Below are 24987 nucleotides of genomic sequence, written 5' to 3'. Positions count from 1 at the left end.
TAGAAGTAAAATAAATGAATTAAATAAAATTACCGAAATGGGTTATGTGTTCAAATCTGTTACAACAAATTCCCAAAAATTACTCAAATCAATTAAAAAACAAGAAATCAAAAGATCATCATCAACCAGAAAAAAAGATCATCTAGCGGCGGCTTTTTTGTCGCCGGAGTAATAACTCAAATACCATCTGACAAACTTCTTCAAACCGGTTTGCAAATCCGTAGTCGGTTTATAACCAAGCTCACGTTGAGCTAAACTAATATTAGCATGAGTAAACGGAACGTCACCGTTTCGTGGCATCTTAATCAAATTCTTCTTCGCCTTCACTTTCAATTGTCTCTCCAATATCCTCACCAGATCTGAAACCGGCACCGGCGACGTGTTTCCGAGGTTAAACACTCTCAATTGCGCCGGACCTCTCTTCTTCCCTCCACTCCCTGTACTCTTCTCCGCCGTATCTAGCGCCGCTAAACATCCCTTCACTATATCGTCTATGTAAGTGAAATCCCTAGCCACCGTTCCGTGATTCGCCGATTCGAATATCGAAATCGATTTGCCTTTTAGAATATCTTTAGTGAAGAAGAAATACGCCATGTCTGGTCTTCCCCAAGGTCCATACACGGTGAAAAATCTTAATCCGGTTAGAGATAATCCATAGATGTGGTTGTAGGTATGTGCGATCTCTTCGCCGGCTTTTTTAGTGGCGGCGTATAAACTCGCCGGTTGATCTGTTTTATCTTTCTCCGAGAACGGAACTTTGGTGTTGAGTCCGTAGACGGAGCTAGACGAAGCCCAGACTATAGCAGGTTGTGGATTCACAGATTTGCAGATCTCGAGGAGATTGACGAATCCGGCGATGTTGCTATGAACGTACGAGCTAGGGTTTTCCATTGCGTACCGTACACCAGCTTGAGCTGCTAAATGCATAACGTGTGTGAAGGAGACGATCTTGAATAGCTTACGGAGTAATTCGACGTCGTTTATGTCTCCTTCTACGATGAAGATCCCACTTCTCTCGAGTAAAGCTCGTCTTGCTCGTTTCAGAGATGGATCGTAGTAATCGTTGAAGTTGTCGAGGCCGATTACGCCGTCTCCGCGGCGTTTTAATGCGGCGGAGACGTGTGTTCCGACGAAACCAGCTGCTCCGGTTACTAAAACTGTGATTCCGTTGTTTGTTGAGGTTCGGATTCGAGCTGAGGATCTGAGACGTTTTTCCCAAGCTGGTCCTCCGTAGGTGTTGGTTCGGAGTGAACGGCGAGATGGATCGGACGGTGAAGAAGGGTTAATGGACGGTGGAGATCGGAGGAAGAGTAGAGAGATGAGACAGAGGAGGAAGAAGGAGAAAAATGCAAACTTTGTGAGAGAAGATTGGAATCTGAGACGATGCAAGTAGGAAGATTTCTCCATCTTGAATTTGCCTGGGCTTGAAGGTATGTCGTCAAGACGTGACATTTTCTCTTCTTCTTCTTCTTCTTTGGACTCTCTTCCTTTATTAGTTTTAATGGCAGCTTCTTAGAATCTTCAGGTTTCTTGGAGGGGATTAAATTAAAACACAAAGGTTTCTTTATTATGACTCCAACATGAGAAACACGAATATTATCTTTTTAATAAAATATATTCGAGGATCAAAGTTTGGTTTATAATAGGGTATATGATAAAGAGAGTGTTGTGATTTTTTAAATTAGAACATGGGGATTGAAGATTTTAGAGATCCAAATCATAGGGAAAATATGAAGAAGAAGAAGAAGAAGAAGAAGAAGAAGAAGAAGAAGAAGAAGAAGAAGAGAGTCAAAAAAATTACTGTAAAAATTTGTTGACTCTTCTAAAGATTTGTTGTCGAGTCTTGAAATTTGATTGGTGAGATACTAATACTCCAAGATTTTCGGGAAGCCACTCGTCCCAAAAGTTTTGAATTTGAACCAAAGTTTTAAACTTTTGTTAATAGATTTGTTTTGCGGATAGTTGCTAAATACAAAAATGGACTCTAAATTTGAATAGAGGTTGTTGTCTTGTTGATGTCCCTAAATCCTATGTTTATACGTTTTCCTTGAATGGTGTAACAGAGATATTTTGGGCTCTTAACCTTTGATTTTAGTGCTTTGATCTAAAACAAAACGAGTAATGATCTAAAATACATTTCCAAGACATCGACCATAACAATTCTCTAAATATTGGCATTTTTAGTAGTACAAGTCATGGTCTTAAGGTGTGTAGGGTTAAAATCATGGTTTAGTAAAAACCCACTTTTTAAAAATGTATAAACAAAAAAGTTGTTGGAATCACACAAGAAGTTTTTAGCTTTATATATTGCAAAAAGGCACAAGTGAATAAAAGGCTAATAATGGCACACAAGGACCCCATGTGAAGATTTGATTACATAAGACAAGAACATGTCCTCTTTTTCTTCTTTATGAATTGGCATAACATGTCCCCGTGCCATTGTCCCACTTTCTCCAAGATCTACTCTCTTGTCTCTTTCCCATTGCAGTTTAAATTCCAAGACAAAACAATAGTGACCCATTAAGCCCATCTTCTTGATCATGAGTGATCAAATGCCTTAGAGTCATTAAATTCCATTCCAAAACAATAGTGACCCATTAATTCACAATTTCACTGTTTTATCAAATGCCTCACCTATAACATCATCTAATGACTCTAAGTCCCAAGTTGTGTGTACTGACCAAGCATGCCAAATTTTGAAATGCCCAAATCTATCAATCTGCCATATGAAGGAGACAAGAGTTGTGAGATATATTAATACACAGTTACATTGAACAAAATATCATTTTGAATCTCAATTCAGATTACTTTAAACTACTCTAAAAACACCAACTTTCATATTGATGAAAATCTTAATTTCATTCTCGCCTGTCTAATAATATAAACTAAGACAAAAAATTTTTTTGAGAATTCCGACCCAAGTAAGGTTTTTTCATTCATTGTTTCTTCGCATATAAGACTAAGTAATAATAACTACTATTATTATGAGAGGAGGAAGGGAGGAGCTATATGTCTACTATTTTGAGTTTATTAGCCAATCAGAGCCCTCCATGTCATACCCCATTCTCACCGATCTTACCATTTCATACCCACTCTCGCCCATCTTGCGTTTGGCGCGTGAATCCAATTTCTGTGGGTTCTAACCCACCAAAACGCCTATTTTGAACCACACTCGCCCCTCTCTAAAAACGCCTCGCGTGCGTGCCTTTTTTTCTTTTCTCTTCTCAAAACCTTATTAATTCCAATGCAAACCGAAACCCAAAAATCAATTGAAAAGTTCGAAACCATGTAAACCGAACTCAAATAAAAAACACAAAAGACAAACAAGGGATTATTGTCACTTTCAGATTGATAATTTTGATTCGATTCCACACAGAATCATAACTCCAAAACAAATGCAATTGATAAGAGAGCCAAATTTGTTTCAAGCTTTTCCCTAAAATTCTTAGCTAAAACCCAAAAACAAACACGAGCTTCTTTCTAGGCGAAGGCGAAATTGAAATGTTACCTGTTGAAGGATTTTCGGTCTTTCGATGTCTCAGATTGCAGAGACGAGAGGCTCCTGCTTACTTTCTCTTGGTCTCCATTTTTCACCGGAGCTCATGCGGATGAGAATTTCCGGGATTTTAGTTTACTAGTCGGAGAGAAACGACTGTGTTAGGACGTGGGCCACAAATGGGCTTTGACTCAGATTTAAACGGCGTCGTTTTACGTGGGCCATAAATGGTCTTTGACGGGAACTCACAGTTAGTTTGCTAATTACGATGACGACCCCAACAACACTATTCTCCTCCTTTGAGCTTCATCTATAATATTGTTCTCGTGACCGATCAACTGTGTCTCTCGAGGATGAGCTCTACTACATCGTGTGGCAGCAATTCCAAACAAGAACGATGTCTTTTCAATACCAAACTAGAGGAACCATGTCTTTCCAACATTATTGTCTCTAATAAGTGATCAAAAGAGACGATCGTGGCTGCTGTCTTTATATATTCGAGTCGACGACCTAGGAATTGGAAAAAAAAGAGAAGAAGGAAAACTCAATTTCTTTCCATCAAGATAAAAGGAAATCTCTACACATTCATTTCTCTCAATCGAACTCAAATGATTGCATCTCAAAACTCGCTCAGTTCAGTTACACGCAAACAAACACTCTCGGTTTCTAATAATATTACAGAGACAAGAAAAATGGAAACAGATAAGCTTGGATCAGAAGAAAAAACAGAGTTTATTGTTTAGTGCTTTGTGATTCTTTCAAGTACTTGGAAGTAGTCGGGGAAGGTTTTCCTGGTGCAACCAGGATCGTTGATGGTGATTGGAACATCAGCACAAGCTGCAAGAGAGAATGCCATTGCCATTCTATGATCATCATATGTATCAATCTCTGCCGTTTTCACCTTTTTGGGCGGAGTTATCACACAATAATCTGAACCTTCTTCCACTGTAGCTCCCAGCTGAACACAAACACACAAAATTTATGAGCTAATTACTTAGAATGAGCACTGTCAAGAGACAGAAAGAGAGAGATAAGAATCTCTTACTTTTCTAAGCTCTGTGCAAATGGCAATCATCCTTTCTGTCTCCTTTACTCTCCAGCTAGCCACTATATTAACCAAACAGAATTAAGTGATCATGAATATTGAGAAACCTTAATTATAAGAGAGAGCTTTTTACTTACCATCTCTAATGGTGGTTGGACCGTCAGCAAAGAGAGCAACGACGGCAAGGGTCATGGCTACATCAGGCATTTTGTTCATGTTGACATCAATAGCCCGCAAGTGTCTCATTCCAAAAGCATCTCTAGGTGGTCCTGTCACAGTCACACTGTTCTCTGTCCAGGACACTTTACATCCCATTTTCTCAAGGACCTCGGCGAATTTTACATCTCCCTAGAGATTCATCACAAAAATTGAGCTTAGATTCTTGCGAATATGTTATATACAACTTGTCAAAAGATGAAACTTTGACCTAGACGAATTTCACTATAAACTTAACAGCCTCGTCGATGATTCAGTGTACAAATATTACCTGCAAGCTGGTAGTTCCACAACCTTCGACTGTGACAGTTTCACCGGTAATGGCAGCACCAGCCAAGAAATAACTAGCACTAGAAGCATCACCTTCTACATACGCATTACCCGGAGACCTGAATCATTCACCTTTTAGTCATTATATTGTCAAGCTAAGGGATGTGATTTCAGAAAAGGAAGAAAAGAATAACTCCTACTTGTATTTTTGCCCGCCCTTGACAAAGAAACGATCCCAGCTATCACTATGCTCGACACTAACCCCGAAACGTTCCATCAACTTCAATGTCATTTCAACATATGGAACAGAAATTAATTTATCGACAATCTCAATCTCGACGTCTCCAAGAGCTAAGGGAGCAGACATGAGCAGAGCAGTCAAGTACTGACTACTAATTGATCCAGAAAGCTTCACCTGCAAATGCATAACATGTCTCCTAATTGTTAATCAAGAAATCATACAACGAAAACGGTAATCGAGAACGAAAACCAATCACCAAATCCGATTCTATTTTAGGATCCATCCGTTGAGAGTAGATTAAAAACTGAAATCTTGTCAAGCTAAGGCTATGATGAACACACATTTCTGCAAGTGTTCATAGAGTAAGGAACGAGATTACATATTCACATGCCATTTGCAAGATCTAACCTTTCCACCGGGAAGGCCACCATTAGCGTTGACACGAACAGGAGGGCAGTTAGTTCCAAGAGTACATTCAACATCAGCACCAAGCTGCTTAAGACCAACAACCAAATCCCCTATAGGTCTTTCTCTCATACGAGGCACCCCATCAAGCACATAACTGGAATAAATGGATCATAAAGCATCAACAAAAGCTCCATTCCTTAAACATCAAATACCAAGAAGCATCAACTCCTTCAATCTACCTTGCGTTTCCACCTGCAGCAGTGACCGCAGCGGTAAGTGGACGCATTGCTGTTCCTGCATTACCGAGGTAAAGTTCGATATCACTCTTTGAATCTATGGAAGCTGGGAATATCCCGCCACATCCTTCAACTACAGCACGATTATTTTCACTGTCAGTTTCCACATTAAGTCCCAATCTCTTCAACGCATCAAGCATGTAATTGATGTCATCGCTATTCAACAAGTTGTCCACTACAGTTGTTCCCTATAAAACCACAGCAAAATGGTAAAGTATCAATCTTTATAATCTAAGTTCAGATTACAGAGAAGGACGAAACGAAGTGATATATACCTCAGACAGAGCAGCGAGAAGCAGGATCCGATTTGATAGAGACTTGGAGCCAGGAAGCTTAATAAGACCGGAGATTTCTCTAATGGGTTGAAGTACAATCTCCGACGCTTTCTCCGCCGTGGAAACAGAAGACATGACCTTAAGAGGACGAAGCTCAGAGCCAATTAACGTCATCCCACTCTTCTTCAATCCCCACGACGACGAAATCGGATAAGCTCGTGGATGCTGCTGCGTCTTCAGAGAAACCGATAAGGGAGATTTGCGTTGACTGGATTTCGAGAGATTGGAGATAAGAGATGGGTTCTGCACACCATTGCAGATTCTGCTAACTTGCGCCATCGGAGAAACTTCAATTGAAGCAATCGAAGAATGGGGATTGAAAATTTTGATCTTCCTCCAATTACGTAAGATCACAGAAATGAAATTTATAAACTTTCGTTTACACTTTGGCGGCTTTGCTAATATAAACACTTTTGTTGGGTTTGGAGGGAGTTGGTGAGAAATGAGAAGAAGGCATCCGTCAAATCTTTCACCAACCAAAAACTCTATGACTCTGGTATGGTATGAGCATTTATCATAACCACTGGCAGTATGACACGTGTTAGTTTGGTGTTCACGTCAACATGTGCAAAGGCTTTGGTGGGTTAGGTGAAAGAAAATGTGGGTTTTCAAATTGGGCCTCAAGAAAGATAAATGGGGTTTCTAACAAAAAGACATGAAAGGGGATTATGTTTTTTGTTGGGCCTTAAGAAATGGGTTTTCTAACAAAAAGACATGAAAGGGAATTTATGTTTTTTGTGGACAATCTCCCATGTTATGAATTATGATTCTCTGGAGATTACGAGTCATTTGTTTTTTGGTCTTGCACGTTGTATGTTGAATCTGCTATTTCTTTTGGAGTATTAACTATAGGTAATGGTGTCGTGAAGGCAAAAGCAACAAATTTATTCTACGTATCAGTGCGAGTTTGCTCTTACAATTTTATTAAATGCGTTCAATTTTATTGATTAGCAAAGGCGATCTCTTGGAGCTAAAAATTTTTGCACTTAATTTATAAACAATGTGCAAAATTAAAACAAAATAATATCTATTAATAATATGTTATAGATACGTTAGATCATAAACTGTATGTACGAACACTAGCGGCGACACAACATACAAGTCACCCTTTTCTAGCATTCGACCAAAACCACTTATATTGAGATTTGAGAATGCGATGTCCCAAACCTCACAGACTCTCTGTTATGTGATGTTTTGAATAAAAGAGAGGTCAATGCTCTTTCACGCGGGAGAACATCATAATCGCAAGTGCCCTCAATTAATGTAGTGTATTCACCAACGAGCAAGGCAAACTACAAGAAGAAAAAAGGAAAAGAAAACTTGAGAAGTTCTTTGAAAACAAAACGTCCAAACAAAAGTGTAACTGAAAAATACAAATAGATATAAAGATTCATTACGTTAAAACATAAGTATTATTCCATAAAGCGGACTAAAAAAAGAGTCTTCATTGAAAAAAGAGGATTCAGAAAGGCGTCGACGAAATCTTTACTATCGATGATAGAGCGTCACAGCATCGACACGGATCGGAATCTGATGATAAATTTCGTCGAAAGCCTCGATAGTATTTCGAAGATGAGTTTAAGAGGAATGCTTGCTGTGGAGTTTTCGGCATGATCTAGGTTACGTGATGTACACGGTTGTGAATCTTCCATTGTGGATTGGTAGTGATAGCCCTACAAACATAAAAAGGGACCAATATATATAACACATGACACTTTTGTTTTTCCATAAATAAGTAAGGGAATTTCCGGTTGTGCCATATTTGTAAGCAAAAATGGAAAGATTCTAGACAGAATTCCGTAAATTCCTTTTGTGTCAACCAATTAGACTACAAAGTAGATGTAAGACTAGTTGAGACGATTGCAATTAACATGTAAGGATTACATGTCTTTGCGAAATAAAATCAACTAATCAAGAATAAAAGTACAATAGAGTTGTTGTTTACAAAGATCAAAACTATGTTAATTACAAGAAAACAATAAAAATATAAATAAAAGCCTAAAACATCATTTATTTAATCAACCAATAAAAATAATTTTGCATTGAAAATTTAAAACATCATTTATTTAAAAACCAAAATGAAAGCTTTAAACATCATTTATAAAAAGATTGGAAGGAGTATATTTTTATTTGGACAAAGAAGATAATGCTTATGGAATGTCTCTTACTTCAAATGCAAACCTCGGTAGTACCTGTAAGATACTTTTTTAAATAAGTGACTTGGCTGCTTCAACCATAGCTTCAATGGTGATACCAAACTCTTTATAAAGCTTTCCTGCTGGTGCACTTGCTCCAAACGTATCAATTCCAATCGATTTCCCTTTTCCTCCGACGATCTTTCCCCATCCAAAAGTCGATCCAGCTTCGATACTAACTCTAGCTGATACATCAGATGGCAAAACACTTTCCTTGTATGCATCTGATTGCTCGTCGAAAAGCTCCCAACATACAAAGGAAACAACTCTCACACTTTTGCCTTGTTCCCTTAACTTCTCTGCAGCTTGAGCAGCAATCTCTAGCTCTGATCCAGTTCCGATCAAGATCACATCGGGTTTGTTACCGGTTGAGTTGTCAGAAATGGTGTATCCACCTTTCTCGACGCTCTCAATAGATGTTCCTGGAAGTTGAGGCAGCTTTTGTCTAGATAAGGCTAAGACAGAAGGTGTCTTACGTTTTGTGACAGCGATTTTGTATGCACCGGCTGTTTCGTTCCCATCAGCTGGACGGAACATCATAATATTGGGCATGGCACGGAAACTGGATAAGTGTTCGATGGGTTGGTGGGTTGGTCCATCTTCTCCAAGACCAATGGAGTCATGGGTCATAACGTATATAACACCAGCTTCAGACAAAGCCGAGATTCTCATTGCAGCTCTCATATAGTCAGTAAACACAAAGAAAGTTGCGCAGTAAGGGATAAAACCGGGGCTGTGAAGGGCAATGCCGTTGCAGATAGCTCCCATACCATGTTCCCTGACACCAAATCTAAGGTTTCTTTCTTCAGGTGTGGCTTTTTGGAAGTTGCCGAATGCTTTAAGCATTGTCATGTTGGAAGATGCAAGGTCAGCACTCCCACCAAGAAAACCAGGCACAGCTTTCGCAAGTGCGTTAAGACATTGCTGAGACAGGTTTCTGGTGGCATCACCCGGAGAGTCTGGTGTATATGTCTAAATGAAAATTTTAAGTTGCCTAAAATAAGAGCCTTATATATGAAGAATACTGATAAAACGTTATAGATTACCAGAAAGTTCTACTTACAGGAAGTGCCTTCTCCCAACCAACGGGCAATTCACCTGAGATAATAGATTTCAACTCTGCAGCTTCCTCCGGATATTTCTTCTCATAAGCTGCAAATTTGGCATTCCAATCAGCTTCAAGAGCAGCCCCTTCGGGCGTGTGACGGCTCCAATGGCTAGAAAACATAAGAATTATAGTAAATTACCAAAGCAGGTTCTCATACCACAACCATAACCATAAATAGAAGTGCATAGTTAAGTTCTACTTACCTTTTGACATCCTCAGGTACATGGAACGGCTCATATGGCCACCCAAGATTGTTTCGGGTAGCCTCAACTTCCTTCTCACCAAGCGCAGCTCCATGGACACTGTATGAGTTTGCCTTGTTGGGAGAACCATAACCAATTGTAGTAGTGACCTAAACCATGCCACAAAACAATTAACACCAAAGGCCATGAGATCAAACGTTGCTTAATGAGTTCATGGCTAAAAAAAGTGTGCAGATACCTTAATCAAAGTGGGCTTGTCTGTTACAGCCTTAGCTTCCCTAATGGCAGCACGGATCTCATCATAACCATTGTTTCCATTCTTTACCCAGATAACATGCCATCCAAGAGCTTCAAAGCGTTTGTCCACGCTCTCGGTAAAAGCAATATCTGTGTCTCCATCAATGGAAATGTGATTGTCATCGTAGAAAGCGATTAGCTTTCCAAGTCCCCAGTGACCAGCTAGAGAGCAAACTTCATTTGAAATCCCTTCCATCTGACAACCATCTCCAAGAATCGAATACCTAATCCAAAGCAGTCAGTTTACAACATCACAATCCAAGAAAGATAACAATAAAAGTGCCGTTGAAGGAGTCAAAATCTTACGTGTAGTGGTCAACAATCTCATTGTCAGGTTTGTTAAATCTAGCAGCCAAATGCTTCTCCGCAAGAGCTAAACCAACAGCATTTGCAATACCTTGTCCAAGAGGACCTGCATGTTGGCAAATACAAGCAATGCTATATTACAAAAGATCAACATCAACTAAAACACACAAAAGAAGCAGAGAAAATCTAACTAACCAGTAGTGGCTTCAACACCAGGAGTCTCAAAATTCTCAGGATGTCCTGGAGTCTTACTTCCCCATTGACGGAAGCTCTTCAAATCTTCCTCCTAATAAAAAACTTCAACACTGCTTCAGCAAATCTTAAGTTGGTTCTACAATTCTAAATCTCAAGACTCCAAAAATCACCAAATGAGCAGGGAAACGGAACAATCTGTGTATTTACTATGTAATCTCAATAATGTAAACTAAAAGGATACAAACTTAATAAGCAGAGTAAGAGAACACAAACCCTAACGCTGTCGTAGCCAGCAAGGTGAAGCAGAGCGTATTGCAACATGCATCCATGTCCAGCAGAGAGAACGAAACGATCACGGTTAAACCAGTAAGGATTCTTGGGGTTATACTTCATGACTTCATCGTACAAAATGTGAGACATCGGAGCACAGCCCATAGGAAGACCTGGATGACCTGATTTCGCCTTCTCAACCGCATCTATTGCCAGAAACCTGATCGTGTTCACCGACTTATCAACCAGGGACGAATCAGAACTTGTCACGATTGCCTCTACGGCGGCTGCACGAACCAGAGGGCGGAGAGAGTGACTGATCGTGGAGGCGTTTCGTCGACGGGAAGAGATGGTGCCACTGGTGCGTGGAGAAGTGGATTTGAGAGCAGAGAAAGCTGGTATAGAGACGCAGTTTTCAGAGCCATTGTGAGAGATGGCTCGTGTAAGGAGAGCTTGTGAGAGCGCTAGAGAAGAAGTAGAAGCCATTGATGCTCTCTCTGGTTAACTGAGAGAGAGAAAATAGAAGAGAAAGCTTCTCTGCAAACCTATTTTAGGAGACTGTTGCTATTAATAAACCAATGAGATCTCGATCTGACCGTTGGATTCAGAAAGGACACAATCTTGACGGCTGTGATGCTCTATGGCTTTAACAATTTTTCGAATCTAATTCTTTTGTTTAATTTTCAACTAATCATTGCTTTTTACGCTAATTATTAAAATAATAATTTAATTTAAGTAAAAAATAGATTGACAATGCGGCATGGTTGGTGTGTTAAGCAAAAGCCATGGTTATGACAAGGGTTGGTGAAGAACCTAATTACTTTAGATTTTTTTTTTTTTTGGGGGCAAAATTGCTTTAGATTTAGGAAATACATTTTAGTCACCAATTCACCAACTCCGGTATTGACCCAGTCGGTGACGGCGTAGCTGACGAAACCTTTTTTTCTCTCAACATCCCACGTTGCATAGCACGTGTCTTTATTTTGCTCATTTTTTCTTGTTATGTTTGCAATTAGTGGGCCTTCTTATGACCTTCTTTTGTACCGAATATTTGCCCATTTGGGCTTTATGAAACAATTGGGCCGAAAAAAACTCATGCAGTTTAATGGAATCAAGAACTGAACCAAAACTAAACCGGAGAAAGCTTACTCATGTCCTTGTGACTGTGTCGTGGTGTGTCATTACATCATCTTGACTCGCTTGCTACTCGAGGATGAGTTTCTTAGACCTCTACTGGTTACAGTGTATGAAGCCGAAGCTGAAGGAAGTGAAGGGGACTTATCGATATATGCGTAACGCTCATCACCATTCCAATACAGAATGACTCGGTTGGTGCACGAATGAGACCAGCTATCGCCTGAAAACAGCACAAGTTGACCATTTAAGTATCATAACAAATGAATGATGATGATGATAATAGCAAACTGAGATGGTAGATTTGAGTTTGGCTCACCTAAAGCAAGCGCTAGTTGAAACGAGCCTTCACTAAACTTTGTGGTCACCTGGTTTAGTAACACGACCTGAGATTGGATCATAAGAGTTGATTAGGAACCTCCACTTAAGCTAGTCAAGGATTGTATTGTGAATTAGATCATTTCTTCTTACCGCAAGTGAGAACTTTTTGGCAAGCTTCATGAACTTTAAAGCCATTTCGCTGAGCACTCGTGTCCTCTGGGCTAAGTCATCATAGTCCTGACGGAAATGAAAGGTGATACTGTCTACGATTACAACTTTAACCTGCAACCATGAAAGATTAAAGAGAGTCTTAGTGAGCCGCCGAATTATGTCACAATATACACTTGTAGCAGCAAATCAACGGGATGGAACTTCAAAATTATTATACCTACATCTTTGTTTTCAGAGATGAACTTTTCAAGATGATTGACCAATGCGATTTGCTCGGTGTAACTGCAGACACGGAAGTAGAATATGTTCTCTAAGATATCTTCTGGTTTCATTTGTACTTGATTTGCTTGAAAATGTTTATGCATGTATCCTGTGTATTCTTCCATGTCCTCTACACAAGCTTCTGCTATCTGTAAAGCACGCTCCACCATGAAGCTACCTTCTGTATCTGTAGCATACAAAAAGCATTAACAACCAAGTAAGTGATCAACCAAGGCATTAGTCATCACTACTAAAAGAAACATACCGATATATATAGCTTTCCCTCCAAGACCACCACACTCACGTGGAATCTGAACATTCACAGAGAGCTGGATCCTGAAACCAGATCGAAGTTAACAGAAGAGGAAACACTCTGATGATGATGAGAAAGTAGAGGAAAGCAGTGAAGCGGATTTACCCAATCTGAGTCTTGCCAATCCCTGGTACCCCACCTTTGAGAAAATAAGCAAACCACTAAATCACTTAATGATCTCAAATTGGACCAGAGAAAGAATGATAATGGAGATGACATACCAATCTCTGTAACATCCCTACAGCTAATTCCACCGCCCAAAATGTTATCAAGATCAGAGCAAGATGTAGTAATACGCGGCAAAGACTCCTCCTCGTGAAGCATATCCCAAGCGTTCTTTGCTCCTTTGTTTAGTCACAAAATTTCATAAAGAGAATCCTTGAGTGAACCATTTAAGAAGGAGAAAAACCACCAACATAGCTCCAAGGAGGAGTTCATCAAGTTACCATTTATGAGTGAACGGCTTCCATTGCAACAACTTTGATTAGCCAGCTTCAAAATCTCAAATGCTTCCTCCTCTGTGATATTTGCATCTACTCACACACCAACGATATCAAAGATGACTCAAAACACACACACACACATATATAGAATTATTCCAGAAATAAGCCTTAAACAAGAGACTAAATAGAACCCTAATTATCAACCCAAGGACTAATCAATTGAGGTGTACTGTCTGTGCTAATCAGAGAAAAACGAGCAACAGATTCTAATCTTCTAAGATTAGGGTAAAGCAGAAATTTACCTCGAGCGAGATCAGAAGAAGAGACGGAAGCAATCGAAGACAGACAAGTATAACCGGCCGATATCAGTTTTCCTCTAATCGAAGGCGATAACGGTAACCTCCATGCCTCCATGACTGAAGTCGCGAGTGAAGTTTCTTCAATCGCCGGCGATTTACGCCGCCCAAATGAAATCATTGTTGGCGCCACATATATAACGATGAAAGTCTTTTAACTCCCTATCGTTGAATCAATATTTAAAAACTATTGGATTAAAAATCGTATAATTCTCAGTAGTCTAGTGGTTCAACGACATCTAAATTTTACTAATGTCGTGAGTTCGATCCATATTTGCAACTTTTTTTACGTTTTTTTAATTTTTTTCCCTTTTTTTTTCGTCGAACAACTTTTCATTTAAAGCCCAAAATGGGCAAAGATACAAATGGATTTGAGACCAACAACCTTAAAACAATGAAGCCTGCCATTTTTCTTCAAATCCATTTGAAAACTCCTTAGCAGAACAGACTCTGTGACAATCGATTGGTCTTCTCCACATCTTCTTGACCGGAAATCCATCTCTGACCGCCTCGAAGCTACAGAACACTCCGCTCCACAACCGATTTATCGATAAAAGACGTCCCATGACTTTCCATGGACGAGCAAAGGCATCATTACTCCCTGCCTGAGAAGATTAGAGCATATGTTGAAGCTGAAAGAATTCCTCACGGCCACTGAATCTTTAGAGAAAAATTGATCTCTGCAAGCTTCTTTTTTTCTCCTCAATGTTGGCGCCATTTAATGTTGGAACTAGGAATAAACTAAAAAGTATAATGAACCAGACACGGTTTAGGTTAACCGGGACCAATGATTGAACGAAATTAAATTAACCGGAAAAGCGTTTGTTCCTCAGTGAAAAGAATACAAGGATTTGGATATCTGGTTTTAAGTTACAGGAGACAATCTTCTTGCTACGTTTGTGTTTGTTGTTGAAGAGAATCTGCTCTAATGATTGAAGTAAGTGACGGATGGATCCGTGCAGTTCTCATAGAACGAGCTTCGCTTCTTCCTTTCGCATACTCCTCGCCAAGAGGCCACCTCGGTCGAAGATCATACTAAATTCATAACCAACAAAACATCAATCTCCAAGTTATCAGTTTTTCAAACAATAGAATCTTTACAAGTACCGAGTTTTGTTAAGAAAAAGTACCACATAATCCTCAGGTTCAGTTGCAGGTGGAGGTGGATCATATCTTCCTACACGAAAATGCTCGAGACCAGTCCAAGCCACCATTACTCCTGGTGAGACTAATGAATACTTGTTAGTTTCTATTCTCTGTGTCTCTAATTTGATCAGTAGGAGAATTTCAAACTCTATTTACCATTGTCTGTGCAGAGGCTAGGAGGAGGGCAAACAAGTTTCAGGTTTTTGTTTTCGACAATGTTATTAAGTCGGAGTCGTACATACTTGTTTGAAGCAACACCACCAGAGATTACCTGAAGCTTAGTCAATATTAGTCTAGAAGCATTTGTCAAGCAAAACAGAGGTTTCTTTTTCTTGTTCTAAACCTCACCATATGTTTAATAGAAGGCTCTAGTTCTAATGCCCAGTCTATTGCTCGCTCACATTTTTCTTCCAGATGCAAGACAGCTACTCGCTGGTTCATACAAACTGAAAATGTTTAGAAATCAGCATTTCACTAGAACATTAAAACCGGAGATAAATTTGTACCTGGAAAGAAGCGGCAATATCAGCACGGTTTCTTCTGTCTTCGTTTGTTGCAGAAGAGACGGGACATTTAGCATCACTGCACATCCAGCAAACGACCAATATTTTTGTAACACAAAGCTTCAGCATATGTGACACAACGCTGATAAACAATTTCCGAAGCTGATTATAAGATCTCACTATTTTACATTTCTTTGGCTTCAATGGCTAGCCTCACTTGTGTCTTCAAACCAGCATAAGAAAAGTTGCAATCTTTATGATATTTCATTGGAACCTGATAAACATGGTAAACAATATCACAGAAATGATGTGAACATTGAGTAGAACATGAAAAAAGATATCTAACCAACCAGCAACTAGTTTGTCACTTACATTAAACTTAACAGACTTTGCATCACCCTCCAGAGCAAGTTCTTCAACAGCTGGTCCACCACTCCTGTGCATATCGAGGCCGAGCCATTTAGCTGTCTTGTCAAATGCCTCACCTATAGCATCATCTACTGTAGTCCCAAGTTGTGTGTACTGACCAAGCTTATGCGCAAGAACTAGAAGATTGTGCCCTCCTAAATAGAAAAAAAGAAAAGGGGCGTTTCAGTTTAGATAGAAACCTAATCCCTACGGTGAAACTGATTTTGCTTAAGAATAACTTCACTAAGATGATAGTTTCTCACTTACATTAAACTTAACTGATTTTGCAATACCTGATATAAGCAATGCCATGAAAGGGAAGCTTAATTCTTGTTCCACTAATCTACATAGACAAATCAGACGCTGATGAGCCAGTCACAAATCTCAAAAAATGGGAACAAAACCATAACGCGAGCAGATTAAGCAATACCTAGCAACGAGAGCATGAGCCTCCATGTGATGCACCCCAACGATTGGGAGACTGAAGTTACCAGCAACTCTTCTAGCCTTGCGCACACCAACTGTATAACTCAAAATAAACACTTGTGTCTAAGTACTCTAACAACACTCATCATTCCAAAGTACAATGAGTGGATTCTTATTTCTCCAACTTACCACGTAGACAGAGGCTCAAACCAGGTCCAATGGTAACAGCAACAGCAGAGAGATCCTTCTCGGTCAAATTGGCTTTATCAAGCGCGTCTTGCACAACCTGCAACCGATGAATCAACATTTTTGTGTGCCGTTAGCATTAAACCCCACCGGCCTAAAAATATGCACATCTCAGGGCAAAATGAAGAATCTGGACCAATTGTGAACAAAGACTGAATCTAGATACTTGAGAGTTATCGAGTCATGCAATGCTTTGTAACGATGAATAGTCTATATTACCTTATCGATAACTCGGGAGTGTGCTTCTTCAGCCTGTTTAGGAGCGACGCCTCCATATTGGACAAGCAATTCTGCCTTAATGTTGCCAATTCCGAGATCAGAACAGGTGAAACTTAACGAATCATATAAAGGATAGAAATTTTTAAAAGTGAAAGGCTTTCTCAGACAAAACTATGTATTCAAGTCATTACTGGAGTCTTCTAAACATGAAAAGCACGCCAAAGAATCCACTAAAGCAAAGGAGTGATCGTTACCTGAGAAGAAATGACTTGACTGAGAATTTCACCATTACCTCTCACCTAAAAGCCACACATTCCAACATCAGAAAGGTTCAGTAAACTAATACTATAAGTTAACACGACAAGAAGAAGAAAGGTGATTAAACGGACTTACAACAGCTGCGGCAGTGTCGTCGCAGCTCGTTTCAATACCCAGAACAACCAAATTATCATCAAAATTCGGGTTTTCGCTATAGGGTAAGGAGGAAATTCTTGTTTCGGTAGAATAAAAACGTGTCCTTTGAAAATTGGGTGAAGATGAAGGAGAGATTAACGAGAAAGTCGGGGTTTTGGTTTTAAGCTTATGGTGTTTTTGTAATCTGAGAGAATTATTATTTCTCGCTAGAATAGAGATTCCTGGATAAAGATTGAATCGGGAAATCGCCGGAGAAAGTGTAAGAAACAGACGAACCATTTCACCGAACCGAAAGAGAAAGACGGAAACTTGAGCTGTGTGCAGAAGATGAGCTGAGGTTTGGATTGCAGCCTAATCCGGTTTAAATCAGAACCGGTTTAAATTTGACCATAGTGATTGGGTCCTGGTTTAGAGGTTTTAAGCAAGTAGAAAAATAATGAGCTTTACCATTTCCGTTCACTTCCTAGAAAAGTAAGTATATACCTTTCTCTGTATTTCCTTCACCTCCGGCTAAATCTCCGGCGACCGCGTAACTTGTTCTCCGGTCTGAATAGTGAATAAACACACACACGGAGCCAAATCCAGGTGATCTCTTTAGTTTTCGATCTCTTTCTCTAGATTCAGATTAAATTATAACAGCTGATTGTCTAACCACAAACCTAAATTGCAAAAAGCTTGTGAACTTTATCTGGAAATGAACACTGTCGAAAGATCTTTAGGGTTTGTGAAATTTATTTTTTACATTTTCCATAGCTAGATTTCATTTGAATGATAATTCACTTCGAGATCTGTAAACACAAAATGTTTCAAATTGAGTCTTCTTCTGTTCCACAAGTTTGATTCTAAGACATTTTTTTGCAGGAGAAATTAGGTTTGAATTAGAGAGATTAGGAGAATACAAATTGGTTTGGTGGTTTTCAAGTATGCTACCAAGTGGGTTGAAAGAAACCCAACTCCGTGAGAGCAACAACAACCAAAAAGTCCATCCTCAACCAATGGAAGAGTCTATCAATCAGAATCCTGAAGCTATGGAAGCACTTATCTCCAATCTCTTCGGAAACATCTCGTCTTTGAAATCTGCTTATATCGAGCTTCAAAGTGCTCATACTCCTTACGATCCCGAGAAGATTCAGGCAGCGGACAAAGTTGTCATTTCTGAACTCAAGAATCTTTCCGAAATGAAGCATTTTTACAGAGAGAATAACCCCAAACCTGTATGTGTCTCTCCACAAGACTCTCGTTTAGCTGCAGAGATCCAAGAGCAGCAGAGTTTGTTGAAGACTTATGAGGTTATGGTGAAGAAGTTTCAGTCTGAGATTCAGAACAAGGATTCTGAGATCACGCAGATGCTACAGAAGATTGAGGAAGCAAACCAGAAACGGCTTAAGCTTGAGAAGAATCTTAAGTTAAGAGGAATGTCTACAAACGAAGGTTCTAATGGAGATGGAAATATGCAGTTTCCTGACTTAACTACTGAACTCTATGTATCTACTTACGAAGCTGCTGCTAAAGCCGTGCACGATTTCTCCAAGCCGCTAATCAACATGATGAAAGCAGCAGGATGGGATCTTGATTCTGCAGCCAATTCTATTGAGCCTGATGTTGTTTACGCCAAGAGGCCTCACAAGAAATATGCATTTGAATCATACATATGCCAAAGGATGTTCAGTGGGTTTCAGCAGAAGAACTTCTCAGTAAACTCAGAGAGTGCTGCGGTTATGGCCAATGATGACACAGACACCTTTTTCCGCCAGTTTCTTGCTCTCAAGGACATGGATCCACTAGATGCTCTAGGTACAAACCCTGATTCCAACTTTGGTATATTCTGCAGGAGCAAGTATCTCCTCTTGGTCCACCCAAAGATGGAAGCTTCTTTCTTTGGAAATCTAGATCAGCGTGACTACGTGACAGGAGGTGGGCACCCGAGGACTGCGTTTTACCAGGCCTTCTTAAAACTTGCAAAGTCGATATGGATCTTGCACAGGCTTGCTTACTCTTTTGATCCAGCTGCAAAGATCTTCCAAGTGAAAAAGGGTAGTGAGTTCTCTGATTCATACATGGAAAGTGTTGTGAAGAACATAGTTGTGGATGAAAAAGAAGAGAACCCAAGAGTTGGTCTTATGGTTATGCCTGGGTTTTGGATTGGTGGCAGTGTCATTCAAAGCCGAGTTTATGTTTCTGGTGTGAAGGTCCTTGAGTGAAGGATCTCAGGAACTCTCTTAATGCTTCTTCCCACTTTGTTGTGCAACTTTTATTTTCTCTTTGTTATAAGCAAGCCTATATGTATCATCTATTGTTAAAAAAAAAAAGGAATTAATATCTTCTTCGTCTCAACATCTTTGGGTCGATCGTTATTCGATGACAGTAGCAACTAGCAAGTCTCTTGTGATAAACCGTGAAATGGCACGATTGGTAAAAGTGGGGTATGAAGTGGAGCACTCTCATTGGCTAAAAAAATAAAAATAGTAGGGGAGCTCCTCCTCTCATATATTGAAAAGAATAATAAACACTTATGAATTTTCTGTGTTTTCAGAGTGAATTTTTATTGATTTCTGAATTTTTATTGATGTGCATAAATATGTTTGTTTTTTATACTTCGCAAATTGTTGTATATTCACATTTTATAATATCTTTTATCATCTACTATATGCTACACTAAGGCGATGGTATATGTATATGCAACATAACAGTGCACTAATTAAAAACCAAAACAGAGCCTAAGAAGAGAGGAAAACAGAGCATGAATGATTGAGAAGAAATAATATTTAGAAGCAACGTCATTTGCATTCTAAAATAAGCAAAAAAACTCTGAAAGGTAATGGCTTACTCTGAAACTCCATAAACGAATCCCACTCTTCAGCTTTCACTATCCTTTGTTCCTTACACAATTTCACAACAAAACATTACAATGGTGTTTATTAGAAGTAAAGTTTCAAAATCCATTGAAGCCATTGATTCTATAGAGGTACCTTGTAATACTCCTCGAGTCCTCGTCCTCGAAATGGAGATTTGAGCAGATGGGCTTTTGGAGGTTGGAATCAAAGGAAGCATCGGATTTGAGGGGGTTTTCGAACATTCTCTTGGCTATTTCGAGTTGATTTCTCTTCGAAGTTGTGTCGTCTCCATTTTTGTTGTTACAGTGGCCGAGCTTTTTGTTTTCACAGTTTTTATGGGTTTACATTGGTTTTGAAATTCAAATTGATCTCGGTTCGGTTTACTTTGGTTTAGAGAAGAAAACCAAAAAAAATAAGACACGCGATGGGTTTTTGAGAATGAGGTGCGTGGATCCAAAAAGGAATGATTTTTGTGGATTAACCCCTTTAGAAATCGTAGACACGCGCTCAACGCGACATGGGTGAGACTGGCTGTGAAATGGCACGATTGGTAAAAGTGGGGTATGAAGTGGAGCTCTCTCATTGGCTAAAAAAATAAAAATAGTAGACATATAGCTCCTATCCTCCTCCTCTCTTTTTGTCATTTTTATATTAGCCCCTACTGAGAATGAAATTCAGATTTTATTCAATCTGAAAGTTGTGTGTGTTTTAGATACAATTGAAAAAAACTTGAATCTGGACTTTGTGATACTAAAAAATTTCCTCATCATTTGTTCTGCAACCATTTTTACAGGTTGGAGCTTATAACTGAAAACTTGATTCAAAGAATCGCACTAAGTGAGTTGAATATATTCTAAACATGTGAAATATATTGGTACAAGTTTGTCCAATCATTTTGCTTTTCTGAAATTGGTACAAGTTTGTGAAATTGTAGAGACTCTCTTTTTTAGCAATTTAAAAATCTCATCTCTTCAAATCTATATATAAAACAGGGGGATAACAGAAAATGCAATGGACTTGGTAGTATTAGGCTGAGTCTCAAGTACAGGTGTAAGTAGATAGATACAGAATGCAATGGGATCTTAAGCCCAAGTCTCAGGAGTTTAACATCAAGACCTTTGGAGGGATCTAATCTAATCTATTGAAATCTCCTAACTCGTGGGAGCATCTCTCCAAAATGATTTACTAATAGTATGATTTCCAGATTATGAATCCTTCTTAGGGTAGAACAAAATATGGATACCTGTCAAATATATATATCTTCTCTTCGAGTCACAATCACTGCTGTAACAATATCTTGGATAATGCTCCTTTCTGCCTCATTACTGACTGCCCTTTCTCCTTTCCACCACATGTGTTCTGGAAATAGACACCAAGATGTTTCTACTGATCAGTCTAACAGAGACCAAGATGATTCAAGACAATCTAATGAAGCCAAGTGACTAGTACTAACAACACTTACGCTGCCCATTTCCCTTCACTCATTTGATGTAGATTTTATACTATTCACAGACCTTCCTAACACGTTTAAAGCTGCTACGCGCTGCATCTCTCTCGCTGCACCAGAGGATCAACAACATTATTTCTAGCAAATACTTGATTCCAGATGGTTCATAGCTACAAACCTAAAAGCATGTGACTAAAGCCTATATAGTTGTCAGCAGATATGGAAAAAATGGCTTAAGCAGCAGCATGAATAATCCACTTATGGATGGTCAACTAGAACTGTGCCAAACAGATATGATTCAGCAATGGTAGGAAGTGAGAGAGTGGAAGCAAAGGAGTAGAGTACCTTCCTCGAGAGAGAACTGAATAGACCTCTTTTCCAAGTCAACAGCATGCTTGCTAAGCTCGGCGGAGGAAAGTGACCAAAGCACTAATAACAGAGGAAACATATCTATAAAAACAAAAGCGCATCAAGGTCAGGAATTAGAGTGATATTGGGAGGAGCTTTACTCTGAACATGATCGGTCCGATCAGATTGATTAAGCTTGTTAAGAAGCATTTGAAGATGAAGGTAACGCTCTTCCCAGTCTAACTTATGGCTGGTAGGGGTTGGTTCCTGTGCCTGTGCCTGTGCGGGTGATGAAGGTATCTGGGGTGGTGCCTTAGTAGGAGGCGGATTCGGATTAGTAGTGCTAGCAGCGGCTTTGGATGTGTCAACCTCCACTCTTCTCCGGACATAAACAAGTCGACCGCTAGCAGCATTAGTAGTGGCTGGAGAGTCCACTGGAGGTTTCTTTACCCCAATTGATGATACTGTATCTTGTTCGATGGCCTTTTCTGAATCTTTTGGTGTCCCCTCCGGAATCTCCATTTCACTGCGATTAAGGAGAAACTAAGAAGAAGCTTACAAATAACAGGTTCAAAGAGGATCTGCGGTGCTTCAATATCAACCATACGAGGACTCAGGATTATAATTATTGGAATCTGATCAGTGAATAATCAATCGGAGGAGCGCGAAGCAAAACAATTTACCTGGAGAACGGAGATGGTGATGGAGATGGATCAGAGAGAGAATACGAGCAGAGCAGTTCCGCTCCGAGAGATGGTGTTTTCCTCATCTCCTCGCTAGCTAGAGAGGAGAGTAAAGCATTGATGGGCCAGTTTAAGGCCCATTATGTGCATTCACGGGCCAGTCTTACTCCCTCTACATACTGTATAGCATCGCATTCTATGGCCCATGCTTTTCAGTCACGTTGATACCAACAAAAAAAACACAAGTGAAGAACAACACTCCCGAGTGAAATTGTTGAGTTTCCTTTGGTGAGTTTTTGCGAGTTTGAGAAAAACAAGAGATTTGGACACTATTCCGACACACATCGTGTAAGGCTTAATTCAAAACTATCAACCACAAAAACCAGATGAGAACAGAACACAATTTTTTTTTTTGTCAAAACCTGGAAAACAGGGTACGAGACGTATTGGTCATTGCTGTGAGACTTGGAAGCGAGGGAAACAAAGAGAGATTTGAGATCATCAAGCTTCTTCTGAGTAAAAGCTCTGCAACAAAACACACACACACAATTGATAAGATCGATTTTCAAATTAGAAATTAGAGAGTGAAAGTGAGATTGGTTCCGATGAAGACCTGGAAGCAGAAGTGAAGCGATGATCAACAGAAGACGAATTCAAATTCCCATTTTCGACGGATTTTTTTCTCTCCTCAGTTCTCCGGCAGGTTTCGTCGTCTCTGTTCTTCTATTATTTTTTATTGATCTTCCACTTCTTCAAAATTACAACTTCAACCCCTTAAAATCTAAATATTCTAAATGTACCCCATTACTTTTAATGCGTTGATCTCGAAGCAGCAGAGTAAAATATAAAAGTTGGTGAGTTGAAATCACACAAAGAAGAGAAAATAAGAAAGATAATAAAAGGACGAGGCAAACACGAAGAGCTCACAACGAGATTCATGCTTTCAGATTTCAACTGGTAAGTCTAATCTGTATAAACCTTAATTATTGCAAATCGTCCTTGTTCTTATGGAATCTACAATTCTTTTTGGTATCTTTTTTTATGTGTCACTTTGTTGCCGAGAAATTTTACTAAAACTAGTAAAGCTAAGCTCTTTCGGTCGTTTTTCATGTTCTTCTTCATCTATTGGATGCCATGGAAGTAGAAATCTTCAGGAATCTTCTTTGGCTTTGATTCTGAGATTTTTGCAATTTGAAAGTTTACTGTGATTTTTGAGTTGTAGTGCAATTTAAGGGTCAAAGGCTTTTGTGATTTTCTTGGATATTTTTTTTGTGATTTTGAGTTGTGGTGTTTTCTCTTTTTCCCGTTGTTGGGATGTTGAGAAAATTTCTGTCCAGAATTGTTGCTTCACACTATTTGCTGATTCGGTTTGGTTTGCATTGGTTTTGAAATTAAAACTGATTTCGGTTCGGTTTCATTTGGTTTTGTGGAAAAAAACTAAAAGAGTCACGCGATAGAGAATTTGGAGAGATGTGCGTCGATAAAAAAAGTCATGAATTGGAAAGGGGTTTACCCACAGAATCGCTCTCACTCGCTCAACGCGCTCTTTCTGCGAGTGGGTACGAAATAGAGCCTTCTGATTGGCTTAGAAACTCTAAAAAAACTCAAATAGTATACATGTTGCTAGCTATGTTATTATTTGATAAAGTTTTGTACTTGCATCTTTTTTTCAGTCACCGGAAGTTGGAAGTTCGTTTGTGATAGGATCTAAACAAGTATCAAAGTCTACAAATTCTGGATTAAGCAAGTTAAAGACTTGTGATTCCCCTGTATCTTCAACAACCTCGTCTTCCAAAACTTTATCCAAAGACATCTGTGGATAGCCATAGCAAGCCGCAGTTACATTATACAGGAAAGGTACCACTTAAGGCTTTGCATTCCAAAGAAAATGTCACAGTCGCTTTGTTTGATATGTTTGTTCTGTGGATTGTTAACATTCCATAAAGTCGATATGGATCTTGCATAGGCTTGCTTACTCTTTTGATCCAGCTGCAAAGATCTTCCAAGTGAAAAAGGGTAGTGAGTTCTCTGATTCATACATGGAAAGTGTTGTGAAGAACATAGTTGTGGATGAAAAAGAAGAGAACCCAAGAGTTGGTCTTATGGTTATGCCTGGGTTTTGGATTGGTGGCAGTGTCATTCAAAGCCGAGTTTATGTTTCTGGTGTGAAGGTCCTTGAGTGAAGGATCTCAGGAACTCTCTTAATGCTTCTTCCCACTTTGTTGTGCAACTTTTATTTTCTCTTTGTTATAAGCAAGCCTATATGTATCATCTATTGTTAAAAAAAAATGGAATTAATATCTTCTTCGTCTCAACATCTTTAGGTCGATCGTTATTCGATGACAGTAGCAACTAGCAAGTCTCTTGTGATATATCCTAGCCAAGCGACCTCAAAACTTTTTTTATTTCGTTTGTTGTCAGTATTTCAGTTTC

General features: G+C 39.3%; 8 protein-coding genes, 1 long non-coding RNA gene and 2 other non-coding genes across 24 annotated transcripts; 3 read left to right on the top strand and 8 right to left on the bottom strand.

Moving 5' to 3' along the window:
• Positions 1-31: 31 nt before the first annotated feature.
• AT2G45315 lies at positions 32-2015 on the top strand. 3 transcript variants are annotated; one of them, NR_140780.1, is made up of 2 exons: positions 277-1430; positions 1724-1979. It is a non-coding gene; the product is annotated as an other RNA (long non-coding RNA). The 3 variants fall into 3 exon arrangements; NR_140779.1 differs by having other exon boundaries at positions 294-1430; positions 1686-1996; NR_140778.1 differs by having other exon boundaries at positions 32-2015.
• Positions 62-2023, bottom strand: GAE4 (UDP-D-glucuronate 4-epimerase 4). The gene has a single exon (NM_130094.2). The coding sequence runs from the start codon at positions 1450-1452 to the stop codon at positions 139-141; it is 1314 nt and encodes a 437-aa protein (NP_182056.1). The 5' UTR covers positions 1453-2023; the 3' UTR covers positions 62-138.
• Positions 2024-2214: 191 nt separating this feature from the next.
• On the bottom strand, positions 2215-6793 carry AT2G45300 (RNA 3'-terminal phosphate cyclase/enolpyruvate transferase, alpha/beta). Of its 4 annotated transcripts, none has more exons than NM_001337122.1 (10): positions 6248-6793; positions 5916-6160; positions 5677-5830; positions 5228-5442; positions 5029-5146; positions 4679-4889; positions 4542-4603; positions 3509-4454; positions 3080-3231; positions 2215-2719 (listed from the first exon to the last, which is right to left on the bottom strand). In NM_001337122.1, exons 1-8 carry the CDS (start codon positions 6584-6586, stop codon positions 4236-4238), a joined length of 1563 nt encoding a protein of 520 aa, NP_001318428.1. In that variant the 5' UTR covers positions 6587-6793; the 3' UTR covers positions 2215-2719; positions 3080-3231; positions 3509-4235. The 4 variants fall into 4 exon arrangements, with proteins under 4 accessions (NP_001318428.1, NP_001324852.1, NP_001324851.1 ...); NM_001337124.1 differs by lacking the exon at positions 2215-2719 and having other exon boundaries at positions 3047-3231; positions 3509-4006; positions 4263-4454; NM_001337123.1 differs by having other exon boundaries at positions 2273-3231.
• Positions 6794-7619: 826 nt separating this feature from the next.
• On the bottom strand, positions 7620-11607 carry AT2G45290 (Transketolase). Of its 2 annotated transcripts, NM_001337121.1 has the most exons (8): positions 10885-11541; positions 10612-10702; positions 10417-10522; positions 10052-10334; positions 9814-9962; positions 9566-9719; positions 8500-9474; positions 7620-7980 (listed from the first exon to the last, which is right to left on the bottom strand). In NM_001337121.1, the coding sequence occupies exons 1-7, from the start codon at positions 11365-11367 to the stop codon at positions 8515-8517; spliced, it is 2226 nt and encodes a 741-aa protein (NP_001324258.1). In that variant the 5' UTR covers positions 11368-11541; the 3' UTR covers positions 7620-7980; positions 8500-8514. The 2 variants fall into 2 exon arrangements, with proteins under 2 accessions (NP_001324258.1, NP_566041.2); NM_130092.3 differs by having other exon boundaries at positions 7653-9474; positions 10885-11607.
• A 27-nt stretch (positions 11608-11634) lies between these two features.
• RAD51C (RAS associated with diabetes protein 51C) lies at positions 11635-14095 on the bottom strand. Of its 2 annotated transcripts, none has more exons than NM_130091.2 (9): positions 13827-14095; positions 13528-13614; positions 13303-13425; positions 13187-13220; positions 13034-13104; positions 12729-12955; positions 12487-12618; positions 12335-12401; positions 11635-12238 (listed from the first exon to the last, which is right to left on the bottom strand). In NM_130091.2, exons 1-9 carry the CDS (start codon positions 13999-14001, stop codon positions 12063-12065), a joined length of 1092 nt encoding a protein of 363 aa, NP_566040.1. In that variant the 5' UTR covers positions 14002-14095; the 3' UTR covers positions 11635-12062. The 2 variants fall into 2 exon arrangements, with proteins under 2 accessions (NP_566040.1, NP_001189749.1); NM_001202820.1 differs by having other exon boundaries at positions 11969-12238; positions 13755-14095.
• A 135-nt stretch (positions 14096-14230) lies between these two features.
• Positions 14231-17695, bottom strand: GCP1 (glycoprotease 1). The gene is made up of 13 exons (NM_130090.5): positions 17222-17695; positions 17083-17127; positions 16829-16903; positions 16553-16649; positions 16368-16458; positions 16231-16280; positions 15902-16092; positions 15718-15803; positions 15533-15608; positions 15375-15458; positions 15183-15297; positions 15011-15099; positions 14231-14915 (listed from the first exon to the last, which is right to left on the bottom strand). The coding sequence occupies exons 1-13, from the start codon at positions 17519-17521 to the stop codon at positions 14772-14774; spliced, it is 1443 nt and encodes a 480-aa protein (NP_566039.1). The 5' UTR covers positions 17522-17695; the 3' UTR covers positions 14231-14771.
• Positions 17629-19714, top strand: AT2G45260 (myosin-4 protein (DUF641)). The gene is made up of 2 exons (NM_130089.4): positions 17629-17827; positions 18104-19714. Exon 2 carries the CDS (start codon positions 18166-18168, stop codon positions 19441-19443), a length of 1278 nt encoding a protein of 425 aa, NP_182051.1. The 5' UTR covers positions 17629-17827; positions 18104-18165; the 3' UTR covers positions 19444-19714.
• A 178-nt stretch (positions 19715-19892) lies between these two features.
• Positions 19893-20396, bottom strand: AT2G09600. Of its 2 annotated transcripts, NR_143743.1 has the most exons (2): positions 20212-20396; positions 19893-20121 (listed from the first exon to the last, which is right to left on the bottom strand). It is a non-coding gene; the product is annotated as an uncharacterized misc_RNA (transcript). The 2 variants fall into 2 exon arrangements; NR_143744.1 differs by having other exon boundaries at positions 19964-20373.
• A 643-nt stretch (positions 20397-21039) lies between these two features.
• Positions 21040-22644, bottom strand: AT2G45250 (integral membrane hemolysin-III-like protein; the record flags this gene model as incomplete). Of its 3 annotated transcripts, none has more annotated exons than NM_130088.3 (5): positions 21040-21435; positions 21539-21633; positions 21869-21952; positions 22033-22397; positions 22555-22644. In NM_130088.3, the coding sequence occupies 4 exons, from the start codon at positions 22638-22640 to the stop codon at positions 21554-21556; spliced, it is 615 nt and encodes a 204-aa protein (NP_182050.2). In that variant the 3' UTR covers positions 21040-21435; positions 21539-21553. The 3 variants fall into 3 exon arrangements, with proteins under 3 accessions (NP_182050.2, NP_001324110.1, NP_001078062.1); NM_001337120.1 differs by having other exon boundaries at positions 21075-21435; positions 21539-21801; positions 22555-22640; NM_001084593.1 differs by lacking the exon at positions 21539-21633 and having other exon boundaries at positions 21075-21435; positions 22555-22640.
• Positions 22645-22807: 163 nt separating this feature from the next.
• AT2G45243 (uncharacterized protein) lies at positions 22808-23408 on the bottom strand. Its single transcript, NM_001337119.1, has 2 exons — positions 23168-23408; positions 22808-23079 (listed from the first exon to the last, which is right to left on the bottom strand). The coding sequence occupies exon 2, from the start codon at positions 23054-23056 to the stop codon at positions 22970-22972; it is 87 nt and encodes a 28-aa protein (NP_001325141.1). The 5' UTR covers positions 23057-23079; positions 23168-23408; the 3' UTR covers positions 22808-22969.
• Positions 22810-24869, top strand: AT2G45245. 4 transcript variants are annotated; one of them, NR_143777.1, is made up of 4 exons: positions 22810-23257; positions 23388-23511; positions 24228-24411; positions 24544-24850. It is a non-coding gene; the product is annotated as an other RNA (non-coding RNA). The 4 variants fall into 4 exon arrangements; NR_143778.1 differs by lacking the exon at positions 22810-23257 and adding an exon at positions 23999-24113 and having other exon boundaries at positions 23448-23511; positions 24228-24813; NR_143779.1 differs by lacking the exon at positions 22810-23257 and having other exon boundaries at positions 23449-23511; positions 24544-24682.
• The last annotated feature ends 118 nt before the right edge of the window (positions 24870-24987 follow it).

Source organism: Arabidopsis thaliana, chromosome 2, assembly GCF_000001735.4.
Source record: "Arabidopsis thaliana chromosome 2, partial sequence".
In the NCBI taxonomy this organism is placed as follows: domain Eukaryota; kingdom Viridiplantae; phylum Streptophyta; class Magnoliopsida; order Brassicales; family Brassicaceae; genus Arabidopsis; species Arabidopsis thaliana.
Note: the sequence above shows the minus strand (reverse complement) of the source record. Positions and strands in the feature narration are given on the sequence as shown.

Coding starts and splice junctions, on each gene's coding strand:
- GAE4 (NM_130094.2), bottom strand. CDS start 1,452: ATGTCACGTCTTGACGACATACCTTCAAGCCCAGGCAAATTCAAGATG.
- AT2G45300 (NM_001337122.1), bottom strand. CDS start 6,586: ATGGCGCAAGTTAGCAGAATCTGCAATGGTGTGCAGAACCCATCTCTT. Junction 5,147..5,227: donor AAGGGCGGGCAAAAATACAA/GTAGGAGTTATT, acceptor TGAATGATTCAG/GTCTCCGGGTAATGCGTATG. Junction 4,890..5,028: donor GTGGAACTACCAGCTTGCAG/GTAATATTTGTA, acceptor ATGAATCTCTAG/GGAGATGTAAAATTCGCCGA.
- AT2G45290 (NM_130092.3), bottom strand. CDS start 11,367: ATGGCTTCTACTTCTTCTCTAGCGCTCTCACAAGCTCTCCTTACACGA. Junction 10,335..10,416: donor GAGATTGTTGACCACTACAC/GTAAGATTTTGA, acceptor GCTTTGGATTAG/GTATTCGATTCTTGGAGATG. Junction 9,963..10,051: donor ACAAGCCCACTTTGATTAAG/GTATCTGCACAC, acceptor GGCATGGTTTAG/GTCACTACTACAATTGGTTA.
- RAD51C (NM_001202820.1), bottom strand. CDS start 14,001: ATGATTTCATTTGGGCGGCGTAAATCGCCGGCGATTGAAGAAACTTCA. Junction 13,221..13,302: donor TAGGGATGTTACAGAGATTG/GTATGTCATCTC, acceptor ATTTTCTCAAAG/GTGGGGTACCAGGGATTGGC. Junction 12,402..12,486: donor CCAAAAAGTTCTCACTTGCG/GTAAGAAGAAAT, acceptor ATCCAATCTCAG/GTCGTGTTACTAAACCAGGT.
- GCP1 (NM_130090.5), bottom strand. CDS start 17,521: ATGGTTCGTCTGTTTCTTACACTTTCTCCGGCGATTTCCCGATTCAAT. Junction 16,650..16,828: donor ACTCCCGAGTTATCGATAAG/GTAATATAGACT, acceptor CATCGGTTGCAG/GTTGTGCAAGACGCGCTTGA. Junction 15,100..15,182: donor TAGCCTCTGCACAGACAATG/GTAAATAGAGTT, acceptor TAGTCTCACCAG/GAGTAATGGTGGCTTGGACT.
- AT2G45260 (NM_130089.4), top strand. CDS start 18,166: ATGCTACCAAGTGGGTTGAAAGAAACCCAACTCCGTGAGAGCAACAAC.
- AT2G45243 (NM_001337119.1), bottom strand. CDS start 23,056: ATGATCTCAAATCTCTCTTTGTTTCCCTCGCTTCCAAGTCTCACAGCA.